This window comes from Lathyrus oleraceus, chromosome 2 (genome assembly GCF_024323335.1).
Source record: "Lathyrus oleraceus cultivar Zhongwan6 chromosome 2, CAAS_Psat_ZW6_1.0, whole genome shotgun sequence".
In the NCBI taxonomy this organism is placed as follows: domain Eukaryota; kingdom Viridiplantae; phylum Streptophyta; class Magnoliopsida; order Fabales; family Fabaceae; genus Lathyrus; species Lathyrus oleraceus.
This window is the reverse complement of record NC_066580.1, coordinates 484,069,327-484,091,607: the sequence shown is the minus strand read 5'-3', so window position 1 is coordinate 484,091,607 and position 22,281 is coordinate 484,069,327. Positions and strand designations below refer to the sequence as shown.

The 22,281-nt window shown below is 37.2% G+C and overlaps 2 protein-coding genes across 3 annotated transcripts; one reads left to right on the top strand and one right to left on the bottom strand.

Moving 5' to 3' along the window:
- Positions 1-1,072: 1,072 nt before the first annotated feature.
- LOC127120712 (E3 ubiquitin-protein ligase At1g12760) lies at positions 1,073-7,300 on the bottom strand. The gene is made up of 5 exons (XM_051051235.1): positions 6,599-7,300; positions 4,735-4,854; positions 4,470-4,602; positions 1,837-2,001; positions 1,073-1,645 (listed from the first exon to the last, which is right to left on the bottom strand). Exons 1-5 carry the CDS (start codon positions 7,171-7,173, stop codon positions 1,475-1,477), a joined length of 1,164 nt encoding a protein of 387 aa, XP_050907192.1. The 5' UTR covers positions 7,174-7,300; the 3' UTR covers positions 1,073-1,474.
- Positions 7,301-15,372: 8,072 nt separating this feature from the next.
- Positions 15,373-21,246, top strand: LOC127120710 (uncharacterized). Of its 2 annotated transcripts, XM_051051231.1 has the most exons (3): positions 15,373-15,961; positions 17,691-17,759; positions 20,243-21,246. In XM_051051231.1, the coding sequence occupies exon 3, from the start codon at positions 20,329-20,331 to the stop codon at positions 21,115-21,117; it is 789 nt and encodes a 262-aa protein (XP_050907188.1). In that variant the 5' UTR covers positions 15,373-15,961; positions 17,691-17,759; positions 20,243-20,328; the 3' UTR covers positions 21,118-21,246. The 2 variants fall into 2 exon arrangements, with proteins under 2 accessions (XP_050907188.1, XP_050907189.1); XM_051051232.1 differs by lacking the exon at positions 15,373-15,961 and having other exon boundaries at positions 15,986-17,759.
- Positions 21,247-22,281: the final 1,035 nt, after the last annotated feature.

Below are 22,281 nucleotides of genomic sequence, written 5' to 3'. Positions count from 1 at the left end.
GCGGCATCAGAACGATTCATGATGTTTACTAATGAACTGTGTCCATGCTAACACGTCGGTTTGGAAGAAAAATATTTGTCATTTCTAACATATAAAGAATAATTATCAATGTCAGAGATATTGAAAATTGAATAAATTCTGAACAAATTAAAAATAAAACATACAAGTAAAATATACAATGTCAATGTTAGTTGTGAAAAACCATGTAAAATCTTATTGAGAAGTCATCAGGATCTGGGAAAAACCATGTAAAATCTTAATGAGAAGTCATCAGGATCTGAACCGCAGAAATGAAATATTTTGAACTACCAAACTTTTTACACAAGACTAAACATCCGGCATATCAAATTTTTTAAAATACGCATAAGTTTTTTATGTTTCCCAAATTTTTGAAAAATTCAATAAACAAATGAAAATTTCCACAAATACCAAATATTTTGGAAAAATTCGATATTAGATTTGTAATTTTCATATTTTTTGAAAATATGGATATAAATGCAACAGATTTTAAAAAGTTCGTTAAAAATACAAAATACCATTTTAAAAAATAAATAAATAAACACTCACAGATTTTTTAAATATTAGGTGAAATTGCATAATTTTCATCCATTTTTAAAAAATTTAGTACCAAAATTTTAAAAATTCGATAAAAACTCGTACGAATTTTTGAAATATTACTCTTCATTTTTACAACTTCTCCAAAATAAAATAAAAATTGACCGAATATAACTTTTAAATGGATAAATAATGAAAAATGCATTTTTGTCAATAATAAAATAAGGGAAAATTCTCGTTAAAACGTGGGGTGACAAATTAAATTCTCAGAGAGAAGCAAGGCTGCCCCGACCCTGGTGAGCCTCTGGAACCAAACTCATCTAAAAAAAATCTTAATAAAGATGATAGTTGCAGGTTGCAGCTATCAACCATGGAATAAATTACAATGAACACGACATGAGTTTTATACTGAAATAATCTACTTGAACTAATATCTTATTATTTTGTTTTAGAATACCCATAACTTTGCTGTCAAGAAATTGACTCCAAAGCAAGATTAGTGACTTACAGAGAGCCGTCATTATAAACTTGAGGATGTTGTACTGAACATTTTAAACACATACCTGTGACATGATAGGCCATTATACAGATACTTACAGACCAGACATTTATAGATTCCATGCACACAGTAAAAATCTCAAATAAAATATGAAATTGACAACCGAATTGTGGCTCTTCCTCTTCCGATAATTATAGCTGGAACGCACTGAACAGCGCTGATATACACAACCAGTTAGAAGCCACAATAACTACCCATAAACAAAGCAACTATCACTACATGATTACAGCACAAAGCAGCAGCAACAATGACAATATATAGCCCTGTATCGAAGTGTATTGACAAGTTGAGCCTACTATGCATGATCGGAAAAGTATGCAGATTTCTCAAAATGGCATCTAGAAACTTCTCTGAGATCATCTACACTTCCTCTTGAAGGCTACTACTTTTCAAAATGTTATACTTGCAGAGGGGGCATGTAGCGTTTATATACAGCCATTTATCCACACAGGCACAGTGAAAATGGTGACCACAAGGAAGTTCTCGTAGTTCAACTCCATCGTCATAAGAAGAAAGGCAGATGCAACATTCCTATAAATAATATACCACCAAAAAAGGAAAACTTCAGATTTGTAGAGTGACAGAGGATGCAACCAACTCTGTTTGAATATAGATTTTCCATTGAAATATAGTGAAAAGAATATGATGAGAATCAAAGCAACATGACTATTGGAAAAGGGAGAAAAGATTAAGCTCACTAATAACAAGTGTTTGTAACATACCGCATCCTCTTCAGCAAGAACATGTTCAATAGGTGAATCAGCCCGGCATTCAGTCATTATTCCTCCAGCAGGTCCTTCGATATTACCAGTTTGTTTCTCATTATTTTCAACTTTTCGGAATTTGAATTTTGACAACTGCTCAATGTCTTCCTTTGATGCCCCTTCCTGTTTTTTTATCCATAAACTAATTGATTTTAATAAATAGGTATAAAGATATAGAGATGAAAGCAAGGAGAATAAATAAATTAAGTACATATCATCCATTAAATAGTCCAAGGCTACACAACATTGTCATCGGGACAGGTCAAAAACAAACTCAAATTCAGATATGACCTTAGTTATGCTTGGCCAACAACTATTGACAGACACCTAGGGCTATGGTTCTATATCATTGGGAGACAATGCTGGAGATGAGGTCACATACAAATGAAGGGCAGAATATCGGTTACACTCAAGGTTGTTAAACTCGAGAGTCTACATAAACTCATGGAGGTCTGTACACTCAACTTGTTTACACATTTACCTAATAATACTAAAAATACAACAACAACTACAACAACCAAGCCTTATCACCCTAAGTGACATTGGCTACATGGATAAACAACACCATAATGTTTTACCATATATCTATTCAACTTATTAATCTCTAGAGATATTAATAGTTTCTCATATAGTTTTTATAGATCTTCCTTTGTTTCTAGTAGTTTCAAATTACTCAAAGCAAAGAAAGATCTATAAAAACTATATGATTTACTCTTCTTACAACAAAATTTATAGGTCTTGTCTACATAGTCAAACCACTTAAACTTAATTTCCACAATCTTTTCTACTGTAGGTGTTATCCCAATTCTCTCTCTCTAATGTTGTCATTTCTAATCTATAAATGTTTTATCTTTTGCTAAAATGGCATTCCATATACTTGTTTTTTTAACTGCATTCCATATATTTTGTCTTGCTTCTATTCAGGCGGAAGCCATACGCTTCTAAACTAGTTATGACCATCATCATACTACATAAATGATCAAATCAGGCACAGATATTTTGAAATGTAAGTTGATAAGTTCCCTAAAGTAAAATTTTCAAAACAAGAACGAAGATATTTTGCACATGCGCTACTTTCCTGGCAAACACCATCAACTCACCTTTTTCTCTCCTGGCACTGGCACTGTCACTTCAATTGCCCTCTCCACCTCCTCTTTCTTGGGTCTAATTTGGCTTTTCGTGATACTCACTAGGCCACATAAGCACAAGATCCGGAGCAAGTTCAACCGAGTTGCTCAAAAATGATTCTGGAAGTGAGCCAACTCAGATTCCTTCCTAGAAACGAACACTCAGACGAGCCTATGAGTCAACTGGTGACTCTGACAACCATGATACTCCTTGTCTAACTATTCGAAATATTTGATAGATATGAACTCTCTCAATATGTCAATAACAATCCCAACAATGCAGCTGTAACAACTTAGTTTGTTCTCGTTTGACAACGCTATAATTATTTATCTTGTATTACGTTCAAAGATAAACTTTTTAGAGATAAACCATATACCTCCAAATCCCTCTTAATTGCTTGACTGACATATGTTTATTTGTTCTAATATGTCTCTAAGTATAGGAAAATTCTCCATCTAGTCAACCCTCGGTGCTTCTACGTGTCTTCTCCAATCTCCAGCATACCCAAACAACCTAGGACAAGGTTTTACCGTTTTCCTAAAACAGGAAATACATCAATTTTCTTCATGGCAGATGAATTACAGATCTATCTTGCATGACCAATTATCCATTGGAACATTGTCAAAAGTTTCCTTTTATTACCAATTACACTTTGATTGAATAGTCGTCATCTCCCTTTCCTAATCACATTTGGTCTCAAGAAATTAACCTTCCCAAAGTTTCACCTTGTTCTCTTACTCAATCTGAATCTCCTTCCAGTAACATGACCGCAAATTGCTTGTTCCAGCAGACATGAGCCAGACGATGCTTTTTATGTCACCTAATTTCTAAACACAGACCCGATTTGATCTTATGATGTCTAATTCTGCATCAGAATTCAGAATATTTACTGAACGACCCGTCCTTGTCTTCTCAAAGTACCAGTGGGTTTGTTGGTTGAAGAATGCATCCTTCATGATAAAACTCCAACTTATAATAAATAATAGTAACAATTATGTTTCTACCCAAATCCTAACTCTCTAATTTCATATTAAAATAATATTTAAACGTTATTGTTTGCCTCACCCGAAAACCTGAAAAATCTGAGAAAAAGATGTTCATAAGCATACTCGGGTCCTTCCCACGTGCAGAAAGATGGAGGACCAAGAGGAGAATCCTATGTTAAGAAGGAGTTATGTCTTCTGTTGGCAAAATAGTACAGTAGTTTTACAAATCAACTATGTACGGCCCATATATTAACACGACGAAACATATAAATCCAGACTTAATACCTGTCTAATAAGTTCATTCACAAGTTATACAAATAAAAAGATATTAGTATTGATCTTTCACAATTATCATGTTGAAAGGGTTAAGTTTGCAGAGTCGCTTCAAAAATCATTAGTACCTATCAACTTTTGAACCAAAATTACACATAATGCAGCAATTCCAATTAGAGTTTGAGACACAAGAGAATAAGTCACCTGATCTGCAACAGCATAAAGAAGTGCGATGATACATGGAAGACAGCAGCAAACAGCGATGCCAATTATACAGGCCAGTGCAACACAGAAAACGACAAAGAAAACATCAAAACCAAGAAAGATTATACATAACCTGCAAAGCATGCATACTCTGTCAAAAGCATTCAACTAAAATAAGTAAAATCTGCTGACTTGCCAAAAGATTAATAAATCATAATGAAAACATATTTGAACAATTTGAATGACATAGTGAAAGAGGACAAACCAGTAAAGCTGAGGAGAATCTTGGGATAAAGTTTGACCACCGGCTGATACCCAGTAGAATCCAATAATCCACCAAATAAATGAAAACATAGTATTGGCTGATTCCAAATGCTTTGCAACACTGCCGAGAAAAACAGCAATATAAAAAATTGACAACTTGTGAAAAATTACACTAATAACTATTGACCAGAAAATAGACGGCACTCATTTCAAAAATGTATAATAATAACTGCCGTGGTCCTCGATAAAAAAAAAAAGAAGCTAATAAATATTGATAGCGCTTCATCCCACCGAACAGTTTTATGTGCACAAAATCAGAGAGTACCCCACTCAATCGAGATAGATGGTTCAAAAAATTCAGGTAAGAATATTATATATTAGGACATGGCACATTAACAATCTTAAGAAATGGATTGTTTTGGAGAAAAGGTTCATTTTCAACTAAAAATAAAATACATTTTGGCTATTAAATCAGAGGATTAATCACTTGCACCGTATCATCTTGTATTTATAATAAGATCCATTTGGGGCGACAGGAGTGGGAATATAGCAGTGTTTGTCAATAGTAGATTGTGGCAAATAGTGGCTTGTTAGAATTCCACTACACAATAGAGTAGTAGCACTGCTATAGCTAATATTGACAATATTTGTACTAAATAGTGTATCGGGGAACAATAAATATTTGTTCAAATTCCACTACACCATAGTGTCGCTACTTAAAAACACTTCGAACATAGTTCAGAATCTAATTTTAAATTTTGATTTTGAAAAAAATTAGAATTTATTAAGAAACATAAATTCCTTGTTAGGGACAAACAATAAGCTCACTCATCAATCTTCACAAATTTCCCGCTTGTAGATTACAGGAATATCAAATTTCGAAGGAACAGTTACTATGCAAAATAGGGTCTTCAAGCAAAGATAGAGTTGGAAAAGAAGACACAAGATAAACAACAGAGAAAAAGGAAGGCTTTGTCAAATAGCACATGCAACGGTTGGTTGCCATCGCAAACAATAACGTCGGGTGGAGAGTGAAAATGGAAGAGACAAGAAACAAAGAAATAGTAATATTTTCTAACTCTTATTTTGAAATATTAACTTTCACGGTCCAAGCTAAGATTTAGTAATAGAAGTATAAACTAATATCTAAATCATTTGAAACTGTTAACTAGAAATGTCTAATCAAACACATAACACCATAACTAAAATTAAAAGCCCCCCTTCCTACTTTTTCAAGGCTGAAAAAGTGATACTTGTTTATACATGAACTTACAATCGTGCACCTGTGCTTTGAGAAACTGAACAAACACAACTCCCTTAACAGAAAAATAATTAATCACCCCGTAGCAATTTCCGTCATCTCATTTTACATGAAACCCAATTCCCTCTCACCTCTTTCAACCACCCAAATCAATATAAAAGAAACTTTAGAGCTCTTCACATTCAACAAAAAAATGCTCTTAAAAAGTCAAAAATTAAAAACCTTCAATACAGTTTGAACTGTCATGATGATCTTTCCCCTCCCTTACCTAATGAGAAAGCTACATCTGATATATCAACTCCTTAAATTAACTTATCATTTAACAAAGACTCACCTACAACCCTTAATTATCGATTTGAATATTAAAAGCATAGGCTTAATATAGTACTAGTACTAACATTCATAAATACAATTAACATGGTAACAAACTCATTAAATTTCTCATTTGCATCATAGAGTTTCAAACTTCACCAAACAGTCCCCACTAAATATGCTTCATTCTTCAACACAAGCATTCAAAGAGCAAGATAACAGACTATTATTCACCAAATATAACTCTGAATTGAATAAAATAAGCTCAATAAAAAATGGTGAAGAAATTCACCTTGGACCCTCTTCATCAAATTGCGCCAATGAAACATAACTTGAACCAGAAACAGAACGAGAACCTGAACTCAAATTCCCACTGCTAGTACCAACCCTGTCAGAACCTGCTACTGCTATGGAAGAAGATGAACGTTGGAACCTTCTCCGTCTCTTATACTCAAAACAAACACAAACCATGTGAAGAACGCATTGCAGAACGTAACCAACAATCCACAACCTAAGAGGCATTTCCGGCGATTCATTACTGCTTAGAAACAAAACGGTTGTAGCAACAACGACGAATGCAAAGTTCCAAACGATATCGAGAATCACAACGGGTTTGGAATAAGCCCAATCGCTTTGCCGTTCCTCCAATTGCTCCGCCGCAGCTTCGCGGACAACAACCGAGGGTTCGCGCATCATTCTCCTCCCGCTTGCTTGCCGGAGGAACCGCGCGGCTTGGAGAAGCCTCTGTCGACGAACAATTCGATGACCGGAGTTGTTTTCGTCGGAGGAGGCGGCGGAATTGGGAAGAAACGGCGTCGAATCGACGATGTCTTCGGAAGAACGGCTCGGAGACCTTGTCGTCGACATGGTGAATTGAATTTTGGAATGACGATTCGATGAGGTGAGGTGACTCAGTGAGTCGGTGATGAGTCGGGTTAGAACATGAATGAAAAAAATGGTTGAAGAAATGAAGAAGAGGTGAATTAATTAATAAATAAATAATTATGGTTTTGATTTTGACAAGACAAGTTCTTTTTGTTTGTATTGTTTATTTTGTACCAATCATGCGGTGCCGTTTGTTCGGTTCTTGTTCGGATAAATCAAGGTAGATTGTTTTAGTTATGAACGAATAAAGACTGAAAATTACGTTTTTGTTTTTAGGTTTACACCAGTACCTTTCTTAGACTTCATTTGTGAATAATTATTTTACTAAATTTGTTATCTTAAGATTAATAAAAGTAAATTCATAGTAAAATTATTAAAAATAAAATAAATTTAATAGGTAAAAGTGGGTGTAGAAAAATTATTAACATCTCCATTTCTCTTAGTTCATACATTCTTCATTAAAATTCGAGTTTTTCTTATCCTCCATCTTTAATTAAATTGGTTTTTTTCCGTTAGATTCGGGGGAAGAGGAAGCCGAGTGTGATTGGTGGTGGATTTTTTGTCATGCCTAGTGAAGATGTTTTAGAATCACGCTCAAACATATTTAGAGATTAAGTTATGACCATGTGATAACCTTATTTTTTTAGAATTTAATTGATATAAACTTACCGTTGTAAAGATTTTTTACATTGTCAATTAATCACAACCATTGATATATTTAAAAGGTTTAATTTTTATTTTAAATATTTAAAAAATAATAGAAACGGATGATTGTGATATATTGACAGTGTAAAAATTTGTACACTAACGGTACATAACAATTAATCTCTATTTTTTATTGAAAAAGATTAAGATTTAGAATATATAATTATGTATGAAATTGATGAATAACTATGTGTATAAAAACTCAAAAGTATATTTTTACATATGGGACAGGTGGAAGGGGAATATCTTCATTTTCACCCTTCATTTTAAATATCAAAAAATATTAACATACACTAACATCCGTTAAAACGAGGTTTTTCAAAAGATTGTGAATTTTGTTGACATATGTAGTGGCTCACGACAACATATAAAGATACAACGTGAAAAGATAGGAGATTGAACTACTATGAATATATTCGCATATTTGTGGAGAATTGCAAAATATTATAATTTTAAACATTATATATAACTTGTTTGTTTTAATTACTAACTTTTTTATGAATGTCTAGCAAGTGTGAGTTATATGAATATGTCATAATTCTCATCAAAAATCCTCTTTGAACAGGGATAGAAAGGACTTTAAGAGTAACGGGGCTTTAACAAGATCTAGCATTGAACTTAATATCAAACAAGTGGTGTTTGACTTCAAAAGACTAATAAGCATGATTATTATTCTAGCCACCATTGACTTGGTCAAGGAGAAATAACCATTAAGAAATATGATGTGTTTGGTTTATACACATTGCACACTAGCAATGTCATTCTTGAGATCATAACTGCATTATTTTAGTTAAAACCAATGATATTCCGATTACTACATATAATTGAACAATTAGTGGAGCGTCAACTAAAGACTCGCATTTGCATCTGAAGAAATCTATTGAGTTTACTAGAAATTTCAAAATAATAGGTGTAGAGGAGGAGGATTTTAAGCTAATGTTGTTTGCTCACTCTTTGAGAGATAGAACAATGGTTTGACTCAACTTATTTGAGTTCAATCTTGTCAACACTTGACAAGAGCTTCCAAAACAAATTTAAATGAAATATTGTTCTCATGTTCTAAATGTTAGATAGATGATTCAATGAGCTGACTCAACAAGTCTAGTTCAGATCTTGAATAAAAAATGATAATAAATATTGTTTAGGAAATGAAGAATAGATGAAATATGTGAAGTTGGAAGCGAAAGAGATGAAATAATTATAGTTTTGAATTGAAGAGTGGAAAATAGATAAACATCTAGACATGTGGTATGAGCATCAAGGAAAGAAATGGAAACAATGATGATAAGGAATGGCATGGCTAGTTTTTTTTTTCTTCTTATTTTGCTTATTGAGAGATGGTATAAACCAATTATTTGGTGTCGTTTGTTCGACTCTTGTTCACATTATTGAAAATGGTAGATTTTATCTATTAATGGAACTAAAAATTAAGTTTTTCTTTTTATGTTTACACTTATTCCTTTCTTAGACTTCATTTATAAAAATGGTATTTACCTTTTTACACATCGATAAATATTATTAATATAAAAACTACCCAAGAAAAGGGATATAATTCTGGACTTATACCAAGCATAATTTAACAAAGGAATGTGCACTCCAAGGTTACCATCCTCCTACAAACTATATTGTAGACATGCCTTAGAGGCATATCTTAACTGATTTGGAGATTAAATTAGAATCATGTGATAGTAACATGTCCTTATGTGTTTACAATTATTGCCTTAAACAAATGTCTAATTAGGGTTTTCATACCATAAGTCGTGTTCCTCTTCTTTTAAATGCTAACCTATCACTCAAGTCCAAGTATACAATCTCTAAACCCTAAAAACTCACACTCCTAACTCATATGTATGGAAACGAGGCGAGTTTTATCTCTCATACCCTAGAAAAGGTCAATATTATCCACCCCCAAGCCCATTCTTCATCGAGAATGAAATTTAAATCCTTATTCTTGTCGCAACAAATGTCGAGTTTCCCTATCCCATATTCGCATCTATAAAATATTATATGTATTATAATTATTATAATAAAATAACAAGTATTAAACAATATTATGCAAGAAGAGGTTGTGGAAGAATTTATTTGTCACTGAGACGTTATTGATATCACATATCCTCTTATTTAGAGAGATTGTGGATCTAGGACAAAATTCCTTCACTCAATATGTTCAACAACTAGATAAATGATCATTCTGTTCCATTGTCACTTTCGAAATCTTTGTCACTGGAGTCATATAATGGTACAACTGACCTCAATGATCATGTCGAAACAATGGATATCCTCCCCTCTTTCTAAGACGTATGTGCATTGGTAAAGTGTAAACTTGTTATTTTTACCTCAAATAGAGGGATGATGGCTTGGTTCAAGAGTTTAATATTGAGATCCATAAACTCTTGGACTGAACGTTTTCATTGGTTTACTACTTGTTTCACTAATTCCAAGAAACAACCAAAATTTATGGAAAATCTAAGAATCATATGTTATAAGAAAGACGAATCCTTTAAGATTATATAGATAGGTTCAACAAAGAAGTGCTTCAAATAAAAAAAGTGAATGATAAAATGAAGAAGTGTCTACTCTAGAAAGGGCTACTTCAAACTCCAAGGTTTTATAAAATGTATCAAGATAGAGAAGTTGAAGGACTTTAATCACTTAGCAAAATGGGTGAAAATGTTGGACATGAACAAAGTATTATCCAAATATTGCATTTATATATAATGTAGATATCATACAAAAATGATTATAACATTTCAATATTACCTTTACGAGGCTTAAAATGTGTGAGAGAGAAACGGTTGTCGGGATGGCCTCCTCATGGTCCAATCTCTAGGTCCAGGCTTAGGGTACTCCTTCCTATGCCTGACTGCCTCTTCTTTAGCTCCCATTTTTTCCTTGGCATCTCGAGATCTCTTTTCCATGTTGCTCTCCTCCCCTTTCATATAGCATTATGCTCTGGTAATAACCTCATACATGTTAGATACTAGTTTTTGCGCTAGGGATTCGTTGAACTGCCTGACTTTGAGGCCATGTTGAAATGCCCCCACAAACATCTCCTAGTTCGGGTGAGACACTTTAATGGTTTCTTCGTTAAACCTCGCCAGATACTCTGAGAAACTCTGAGTACCCTTTCCAGACGTTGAATAAACTGGTATTCTACATTCTTCTATGTTTGCTTACTAATAAGTGTTGTACCATCCTTTTAGTTAGGTCTTGGTAGTTGACGACTGAGAATCTGGGTAAACTCATATACCATCGTAAATCCCCTTCCTTGAAGGTACCTGCTGTCGCACCTCGAAAAATGCGATCCCTCGCGATTGACGCGGAAAAATGTATGTTCGAACAGAGTCGCCACCGAACTTTATTTATTCCAATGAAGGAATAGGAAAATATTGATAAAACCTTTGAAAAATAGAATAATGGTCATCGCAACCATATTCTGGTTCGGGAGTTGATTACGCAAGGGGAAGGTATTAGCACCCCTCACATCCGTTATACTCAACGGGAACCTTTTAGTTCAATTTTGCGATTTGAGTGTTAAGTTATGTTGTTTGTTTTCTTCTAGTGATAAAAATATTGAAAAGAGATGGGTGGAAACCTCAGAAGGGGGGAAAAGAGAGGTTTCTTATTAGTGTGCTCGCCAAGATACAGCAATCTCGTGCCTACGTATCCTTATGGTGCAATAAGGAAATCATAGCATTCGTAGTTCGAGGAACTACGATTAGTTAGTGTGTTTTGTATTATGAAAGACTGTGTAGGTCGGCGTTCTAACGGCTAAACGATGGCTTGTCTACTCTCGGTGGAGGCTTAAGCACTAGTTTGTGGTGCGCATTAGAAAGGATTGACAGTGTTCTTTTTGAATATATTTTTGGTCACACGGGGGTTGATAAGTAGAGTTAATGTGTTTGATGTTTTGTTTGATTGGTTTCGATCGTACGGGGCGAGGAAAGGATAGTTTGATATGTTAAGGTATTTTTGGTTGGATGACGATTACTCGGATAGTCGAGTAAGACAACTCGTATCCTAATACACTACGCCAAAAACTAGAATAGACAGCGCACCTTAGAGGGCGCTTTCTTAAAGAAGCGCACTCTAAAGTGAAGAGAAAAATAAGGAGGAATAGACAACGCACTTTAGAGGGCGCTTTTGTAACAAAGCACCCTCTAAAGTGAAGCGAAAAAATAATGAGGAAATGGAGGGACACCAATAGAGGGCGCGTTTATGAAAGCGCCCTCTAAGGGTACCCTTAGAGGGCGCTTTTAAAAAAGCGCTCTCTAAGTCCATGTACATTTCCAGTTTATAAAGCGCTTTTGGAAAGCCTTAGAGAGCGCTTTTAGAAGCGCCCTCTTAGTCCCCCTTTAGAGGGCGCTTTTTTTACACAAGCGCCCTCTAAGGTCCCCTTTATTAAACATTAAAATTATAACATATATACTGCATGTCTCTTTATTTTCCCTCTCTATATGCTATTTCGTTTACGTAACTGGGTTTTCTCTCTACTGCGATTACTCTCTACTGCGATTACTCTCGTCCTCCGTTCGTTCTCTCTCCCTCACCGTCGTCGTCGCCGTCGCCTTTTTCTGCTGCTGCGTTCACGTTCACTGAGTTATCTGCGTCCACCGTCGCTGTTCACTTTCTTCTCCATCGTTACCGTCACCTTGAAGGTATTTCTCTTCTCCATCGTTACCGTTCACTTTCTTCAGGTGTTTGATTAGGGCATTTTCTAAACTGAGTTCTACATTTTGTGCATTATGTTGATTAATGTTGTTTAGGGCAAACGAGCACTATATGGTGTTCATGAGCACCTTGTTGTAAGGTTTTTTATTTCTGATTGAAAACTGATGTCATTTGGAGTGTGTTTGAGCTTGTGCTTGGAAGTTTGATGATTATGGATGCAAGTTTGTTCATGTTCCAAACACCATAAGTTTGCATTGGTCTTTTGTATGCAGTAGGTGTGTGTGAGTTTGCATTCAATAATGATGAAAAAAAGAGAGAGTTTAGATTGTTGTAACATGAGAGAAATGGAAGGTATATGAATGTGTTTTTTGTGTAGCTTCACGAATATGGTCATTGTCTTACTTGGGTCTTATTGAATCATTTCTATATTACAGATAAAATGGCTAACCAAGACGATACCCATGACGCGAGTGGATCACGTAACAATGTTGAAAAAGAAATCAAACGAGGATTGACTGTTATGAAGTCAATCATTCGTGCAAGAGACAAGGGTGAAAAATTCGAAGTACATTGGAGTGCTGAAGACCAACTAATTGAGCCTAACGGTTCAATGTTGGCAAGTTACATTGGTTCCCTTGTTCGACAACATATTCCGATTACATGTGATAATTGCAGAAGTCCGGAATTGAAGGTTGGCAAAGAAAAAATATGGTCCGAGATACAGGTATTTACCATATATTATTATATGTTTTTTTTGTTGACTATTTGTTGACCATATATTGTTATAATATTACTTATAATAACACACTCCATTTGTATGTTTTTTAGAGATCCTTTCACATTGATGAAAGCCGGCAAAAATATTGTATTCAATTGGCCGGAAAAAGACTCCGAGGATTCCGATCCTTTTTGTCCAACAAATTTCTCAAGGATGAGGAAGGAAACTTTGTTGAAGCAGAACGGCCAATGAAGTATGCGGAGATTATTTCAGCCGAAGAATGGGATAACTTTGTCGCCAAACGAAGAAACGAAAAATTCCATGTAATGTCTATTAATTATGGTATTATACAATTGTTAAGTTACTTGGTTCTAATATGCCTTAAACTTTTTTATCCAGGAAGTAAGCGACAAAAATCGGAAAAGGGCATCAAAACCCGCGTATCCGTACAAAAAAGGGCGTACGGGATATGCACGGTTACAACAAAGAATTGTGAGTATATTCAAATGCTATGAGCTTATACATTGTCACAATATGTTATAATTGATGATCTTATAATCTGATTCAATTTGTAGCTAGCCGAGGAGAAAAGTGACGCAACATCTCTTCCGGAGCACGTATTGTGGAAGGTTGCTCGGGTTGGGAAGGATGGGGCTGTCGTTGAAGCCGTTCAAAATGTTTATGACGAATGTGTAAGTATATGTAACATTATTTCTTTAATTATATCGAAAATTTTGTTAGACATATAATTCATTTTTAATCTCCTCTAATAATATTTCAGGAGACTTTATCCCAAACCTTACCTTCAACCGAGGTCCAGGACTGCAGGAGCGTACTTAGTCGAGTACTAAATGTTCCTGAGTATTCCGGTCGTGTGAGGGGTGTAACACCTCAAAATTTGCCCTCCTCTCTTGGGACTAGCATTAACATATTTGCATATCATTTTAGGGCATTAGGCATTTCATATTGCATAACATGTGGTTACATAGTGCAAGCCATCTTCCCAAGTCTTGATCAGGAGATGAGGAAGTTCAAAGGTGCAAGCCTAGGGTTTTATTGACTGATCATGGCCATCTGAGGATTGGACTGTGAATTAGGGTTTCATGATTCTCGAGGGTATTGGTCTTCATGTTGATTGAATTGATACATCATCATCATCATGGTGGGATGTCATCAGAAGATTGAAGAAGATTCCTTGAGATTAGGGTTTTGACCACTGGTCAACCCTAATCAGTTGTATTGGGCCAAGCAGGGCTGGATCAGGAGATGGGGTTTGAGATGGAGATGAGGTTCATTTTGTGATTATATTGTGCTTATTGAGGCTAGGGTTTCACCCTTGAGCCATTTCAGTTGAAGATTGGGGCTCAGATTGATCAATGCATTGCCAAATTCATCTATCAGATGAAAAGTCAACTGTGGTCAACTGTACATGATCTGGTGGATTTGGAGGTGGAAACAAGTTAGACACACTTCATTCATGTTGGAACAAGTGTTAAATGAGATTGCAAGGCTTAAAAATGAAGAAAATCAAGTCAGGACAAAAACTGCCAAAAATAGCAAGTGACTTGTAACTGAAGTTTCCAAAAATGGAAAGTTTTTGACCTCAAAAACAGAAGTCCAAGGAAGCTTCAAATGAAAAATTGTTCAACATGACAGATGTAGATCTTGTTCTCACCTTTCCAAAAAGTCCAAGAACTTGAAAATCCAATGTACGGTTTGCAAAATATGGCTCATTGAATTTCAGAAAAGACCGTAATCAGGAGGCCATAACTACCACATACTTTGTCCAAATTGCAAGTTCTTTATATGCACAAACTCCATTTGACATGTACTTTGAGGGTGCATCATTGGAATTTCCCAAAAATGGCCCAGGCAAAAAGTCACTTTTCAACTGGACAGCTGAATTGGACCAGGGGCAAAATTGTCCAAATGTCAAAATATTGGGAATTTTTGAATGGGACTTTTTCCAACACCTCAGGAATGGCATTTTAAGTGTGTTTGAATATTCATTTCATGGTTAATGCACATGGTTTGAGTTTTGGCATGAAAAATGAAATGGTTAAAAATGGATACTTTACATACACATAGTGAAAATGAGATTTAAGCAACCAATTGCAATGGGAATTGTTTCTACACTTCACATATGGTGTTTTGGACATGTTGGAACCAATTTTGAGCTGGCATGTGCTGTCATTGTGAATTGGCTATTTTGCCCTCATTTGCAAAAATTACATTATCACTAATTATGCCAAATTGGTTAATTCCATGATTAGTGATCAATTAAGCACACATATATATTCTAAATCCTTGCCTAATCATAACAGAAAAACACTTTTCCCAAGATTGGATCTAGATCTCTCATATTCTCTCCATTTTCATCCAAGAACACAAACTTTCATTTCCAAAATTCTTGACCAATTCTCAACCAAACTTGAAGATTTCTTTTGCATTCATCTTCTATAATCATTGCCTTGGACTGTTTTTGGAGATTGGAGTGAGAAGCTTGGCCAATCGCAACTGTCCATAACCACATCAACAATGGTGAATTCGAGTTTTGAGTTCTAGAAGCAAAGGCAATCGAAGCAAGCACCTCCATTCACCTTCTCCATCCTCCTAGTGTTGCTGTTTTCACGATTTGAGCTCTAAAAGCATTACAATCGCGGCTGCCATATCCGAGTAAGTGAAAATTCGAACCTCATGAAAAGCTTGATTGTTATGTGCATTCTATAGTGAGTTTGATGTAGATTACGATGATGTATTTAGAATTGCAAACGGATGACTGTGGTGTGAGAAATCTAGATTTGAACATTTGATCCAAAACCCTAAGTGCTTCGATTCGGTTGATGTGAGAACTTTTAGGATAAATGGATATGATATTTGGATTGTAGGTAGAAAGACCTTTCCAACGGATATGGCCATGTCCATTTTCGTTAGCTTTGGATGTTCGTCCATTTTTGTGAATTTCTGGAAATGCTGCTTGTGGAAGACGATGAAACAGTAGCTTTTGATCCAAAATTTCAGTTTGAAAATTTAAAATTAGTGTTTCCCGCCATTGCCTGTAATATTTACAGAAATGCTACTGCAATTTTGTTTAATTATTAAAAATGTTTAACACATTAAAAAATTCAGAAAAAATAGTAAAAAAAATCAGAAAAATATGAGAAAAATTTTGTTGACTTCCTTGGTTTGTGTAGGTTTTTTTTGACCTATTGGTCAAAGTTGTGCTTGGCAATTTTTTTAGTTGACCTAGGGTTTTCCATTGTATGTCCATTTTTGATACATGTTTGTAATTTGATCATGAAATGCTCATAATGTAGAATAAATTCTTGAAAATTTTTGTGGTGGTTCTTGACTCATTGAGGATTATTTATATGTAAATTTCATGAATTTTGGATACCTGGTTAGAGAGCAGCAAATTCTGGAACTTAGGTGTGACAATTTGTGTCACACCTCATTATGTCAACTTGCAGGATTTTTTCGAGTGACCTATACATGTTAGAATTGGCTGAAATTTTGCATGATGGTTAGTTAGCATGTTAGGATGTTGTATGAATTTTTGTAGAATTTTTCACTGCATTTTCAATTTGATCATGATTTTTCATTTCTGGTGGTTGAATTTGCAAGCTCATGTGACACATGTTGGTAGATTGATTGGGAAATCCTCATATTGTATTGTATGGCCATGAAATTTGATATGCATGAACTAGACACGTTGTGTGACCTCCTTGTTTTGGTCTCATCCATTTCTTTTTTGTTTTCAATGAGATATGAATTTTTGAATTGGATGTATGCATTGATGGTGTGAATTGAAGCATGAAATTGTGTCTGTTTTTGTTGATTTTCATTGACATGGTTTCATTTGCCCAATTGAGCTCAAATTTGACATGGTAGACCTTGATTGACCCCTGTTTAGGTGTATTTAATTTGAGAATTTTTGGATTTATTTTGATAGGGATTTGAATGCAATACTTCTGTTTGTATGCTTGGTGCTTCATTTGAACCAATGTGCCTTGTTTTGTGCATGAATTGAACATGATGAATGATATAAACATGAGACCAAGGATGTTTGCTCTTGTTTGATGTTAATTTGAGATTGGTTGGTGAATGCCTTGCTGTTTAAGGATTTTTTCTTGTTTTGGACCCTAGGCTTGGCCTAGTGGTCTAGTTGCTAATATTTGCTTGATTTTTCAGGATCAAAAAGGCAATGCATATGGAGAATGATTCAAATTAACTTTAATTGATGTTGTTGATGTTTGTACACTAACATAATTGTGTTTTGCAGGTTGTGAAGCATAGGCTTGAGCCTTGGCTTGCTTTGTTTGTGCATAGCTTGTATAGTTTGTCTGATTGAACTTGCTGTTTGATTTTGTCTGTCTGGGTACTAACTGTGTTTGACTGTTTCCAGGTACTTTAGTTGCTCAGTTCCTTGTGAACTATTGCTTTGCTTTGCTTTGCATAAGCAACTTGCATTGAGGTAACTTCCTAAGCTTCATGTAGTCTGGAGACCCGGCTGTTACCGGGCTGGGCAAATAAATGTCTGAAGTCCTCCTTAAGAGGCAATGCTTGTGTATGTTTATTTTTAAGCCAAGCAGGAAAAGCCCTTCAAGTAAGGCAATTGGTGGAAGGTAGGGACAAGCAACCTGTCCCCCACTATTCAGTGAGTCTTCTCCTTGCTCCCATTACATGGTTGTAGCATTGAGATCAAAAGCCCAAGATCCGTGCAGTGCACATTGAGTCAGAGTCATCGAGTATAGAAGGGTTCCCCTATTCTGGACCCATGCTCATTTGTCAGCTCTCCCTGGTTAGGGATATGAGCTGTGAGGTCTGATCCTCACTTCATCCCATCATCTGCTTCACCTTAGCCTCGTAATGGCAAGGTTAAGAGCAAACACAGCCTGTACAGACGACTTGCTTAGGCAGTCAAACCTGATTGATTGAGCCCCTTGTTTGGCTATAGTGCGTGTTATGTGGATATCTGATTGACATGCTTGTTTGAGATACCTATTCTCATTTGATGATATATGATTGTATGCTTGTGTGCTAGCTTCTTTCCTGGTTAGGTTAGTTTGCTTATGCAAGTAGGATAGAAAACCGAACTTAGGGTTAACGATGCATGACAACATTAGGCTCGAGTCTCAGCTCCCTAGTTGTGTATCTTTCCCCGGTTTCTGGTTAGCAATTTAGTCCCTTTCAGGGGAACTACATCGCCCTGATCCTCGTGCCAGACGAGGTATGTAGGCAGGTGGTCGTGCGAGACCACTCCGGGCAACCTTTTTCTTTTTTGCGTGCGTTTACTTGTTATCTGATTGTGTTTTGGCTCGGATGCCGACGTAAGCCCAGTGATTGGCAGTCGGGCTCCACGTTTGCCGTTTTGAGTGTGTTTTGGTTCGGATGCCGACGTAATTCCATCCATTGGTTGTCGGGCTCCATGTTTGCCACCCTTGCTTGTTTGATTGTTTTGTGTTGTTTGGCGTGCGTAAGCCGAACTACAGTGGCTCTGATTCTTGTTCCAGACAAGATATGTAGGCATAAGGTGCGATACCTTATCGAGCTCGTTCCTCTTAACCCCACCTGCGTTCCCCGTGTGTGTGTGTGATGTTTAGCAACCTTTTCTTTATTCTAGAACGTGGATCCCTAGGAGTACCTAGGACGTGAGGGGTGCTAATACCTTCCCCTTGCGTAACCGACTCCCGAACCTTTTCTCTCTGGTCGCGAGACCATGTCTTTCCAGGTTTCTCTGAGCGTTTCCTTTCCCTATCTTGGGATAAATAACGTTTAGTGGCGGCTCTGTGTGTTTTTATTTTGAGTCTCGCCGGTTGATTTTTCGCAGGATGCGACAGCTGGCGACTCTGCTGGGGACCTACTGATGTAGACCTATGCTGGTCCATCGTCCCTAAGCGAGTCCTTCCTAGCGTTCTAGGATTAGTTTAGGTTGCTTGTGTGTATTATTTATTGCATTTATTGTTCTAACCACTGTGTATATATTTGCATTAATGTCTGCATGCATCATACTATCATGTTGTTGCCGTCCTCTGTACAGGTGGTTCCTCTGTTTTGGGGTGGGAGTTACTCGAGGTAAAAGGCCCAATACCCAGGCTATGAGTGAAATCTAGGAAACCTAGGAATAGAGTGATGCATGGGAAGCGGGTGGTATGGCGCCACTTAGCGGAACATTGACATCACGAGCAGTTCAGACCCTGGTGGGATATTATCGTTACATACTTCGGGTGTGTATATGATGGTATTCTGCGAAAGGTTATTTATACTGCGTTTCTTTCGACTTTACCCTGGCCTAGATGACACCCGTGAGTGGGGAGGGAATGATCATTTTAACAGGTACAGATGGTGACTGTTGGTGATTGATGGTGACTCAGGTGGTGACTAATGGTTCCGTTGATCAGAGTCATATTTATAGGTCGGATTTATGGCCGTTTATTTTTGAGACGCCGGAGTGCTGTCCGTGGCATTTCTCAGTGGGAATCCGTTTATTTCAGGATTCCCCGGGCCGAGATATTTATCAGTGGGGATCCGTTTATTTCAGGATTCCCCGGGCCGATTCAGATGGTGATGGTGTGTCAGCTCAGAGACCAGTGGTGATGATGATGTATCTGTCTTCCGTTTATTTCGGAACCCGTGGGTCAGATTGGTTACATTTCTCCTCAGATGGTAATGATCAGTCCAGAGGCCAGATTCAGTACAGAGGATCAGATGACTTGGAGGATGGCCCAGTGCACTCATACATCTGCATCATCACATCTTGCATTCATCTGCATCAAACCTGAGTCTAGCCATATGGGGAATATTATGGATTGAGAATCTGGTTGAGAGACATTCGGATGTCAGAATGTTATTGATGAAATATTATTTGTCTCGATGAAACCAAAATCAAGAGACAAAGTGTTCCTCATATGGATAGACGTTGCATTCATGCATATTAACCTGTTTGCTGTTTTGCAGGAATCATTGCTCGTGCTCGCAGAGCTGTACCTTTGCACTCAACCCGTCCTCACAGATACTTCACCAGACGCAATACTCCTCGACTGATGGATCCTCCCAACGCTGACATCCTCGAACTGAAAGAGAAGATGGGAGAGCTGATCAATGTCATGCAAGAGTTCACCTTGGGGCAGAAAGTAATTGCCGAAAAGGTGGGGAGGATTGAAGACTGGCTGAAGATGGGGAACATGCAAGAAAACGCTTCGTCATCTGGACCGAAGAAATCTTTTGGTAATGACCAGCACAAGGATGAGGGTGAATCGAGTGCTGTGTACGCCCAGAGAGGACACGGTAGGGGTCGTTACTACCAGCACACCGCTGCGGTAACTATTCCTGCTGACAATCAGCCTGCACAACAGCAACAGCAGCGTCAGCCATTTCAGCGGAGGTCTCCGAGGGTAGGATATCCAGTCAGGAGGAGGATGAGTGATCGGCATTTTGACAGGCCGCCTGTGACATACTCTGTCCTATTGAAAAAGCTGAAAGATATGGGGGTGGTACAGTTGAGGACTTTGGCACCTATGGGACCTGATCAAAGGCCAGCCAATTTTGATGAAAATGTCAAATGTGAATTCCATTCGGGTGCTCCCGGGCACAGTGTAGAGGACTGCAAAGCTTTTAAGCACGTAGTCCAAGACCTGGTGGATTCCAAGGCCCTCAATTTTACATTGTCATTGAATGCTGATGCCAATCCCATGCCGGCGCATGGACAGGCGATGGTGGGTGCAATTGCTGAAAATTCAGATCGCGCCTGTGTGGTAGGTGGAGAGACTGACAGTGACTGCAAGTTCAGTGGTTGGATAAAGCCGTGCGTACCAGGAAGCTGGAAGGCTTAGAAAGATCAGCACTGTCACTCATTCGGAAGAGTAATGATTTCTGTTTTGATTTTATCTGCATGAAAGCCATACGTGTTGCCCGACACGTAATGGTCCATTGTAAGGGCCACCTCATGTTTAAATTTGCATTTTCTGCATCATTAATAAATGGATGTTTTTCAGTCAAAAAACGGTGTTCCATGTTTTTCATTTATTTTTGCAGTTTAAAAACAAATAAAAATGGCAATGTTTGTTTTCATTTTTCCTTTTTGATTTGTCTCGTCCCAACTTCAAAAATAATTCTCCGGATCTCGTTGATAACAATTTGGTTACCCCTCATATGACTTCGACAAACCGAGCAATCATGCCGAAGAAGACAAAGAAGATTGTGATCTGCTGGAATTAGCCAGGTTGTCAAAACAAGAGGAGAAGGTGATTCAGCCGCTCGAGGGCGATGCGAGATTGTTACTCCAAGCACCGGCGAGGTCAGAAAGGAAATGGGAAAATGAGGCCGCTTCAGAGGCGAGTCGAGAGCAGAATGGTAGCCTTGTTAAAGGAACATGTGAATACCTTTGCCTGGTCATGTCAGAATATGCCAGGATCGGATACCAGTGTCGTTGTGTACAAGCTACCATGGAGAGAAGACTGTCCTCTTGAGAAGCAGGGCGCCGATGCCGCGTATCAGGGTGACTTTGTTTCATGATATGATTCATCATGGAATCAGATGCTATGACATGATAGCAAAGTCCCAGTCAGAAGAGGGGCATCTGGCAGACTGGGGGCAAGTCGTTTGACCAGTGGAGATAATTCAGACTGAGGTTGAATTAGAATGAGTGCACTATCAGAGTGCGATCCGGTAAGATGTTGGGGGGTCATTATAAGAGAGGAATCGAGGTTGCTCCTGCTTTAAAAAAAAAAAAACAAAAAAAAACAAATGCCTGAACCGAGAATAAAGAAAGAGGTTCGTGGTTTCTTAGAAAGATTGAACTACCTGTCATGGTTCACATCTCATCTAACCGCCACGGGTGAACTCATATTCAGATATTGATAGAAAGATCAAACGGTCAGGCGAAATAATGATTGCCAAGGGGCGTTGAAAAAATAAAAGGAAAAGTTGCAGGAACCTCTGATTCTGATACTTCCTGTGGAAGGAGCAACTGTTAAATCTGTACTTGACGGCCTTCG

Excerpts from the sequence above, each read along its gene's own strand:
- LOC127120712 (XM_051051235.1), bottom strand. The coding sequence starts at position 7,173 with ATGTCGACGACAAGGTCTCCGAGCCGTTCTTCCGAAGACATCGTCGAT. Across the intron at positions 2,002-4,469 it reads TTTATGCTGTTGCAGATCAG|GAAGGGGCATCAAAGGAAGA; the intron begins GTGACTTATTCT and ends ATAAAAAAACAG. Across the intron at positions 1,646-1,836 it reads TTCTTGCTGAAGAGGATGCG|GAATGTTGCATCTGCCTTTC; the intron begins GTATGTTACAAA and ends TATTATTTATAG.
- LOC127120710 (XM_051051231.1), top strand. The coding sequence starts at position 20,329 with ATGGATCCTCCCAACGCTGACATCCTCGAACTGAAAGAGAAGATGGGA.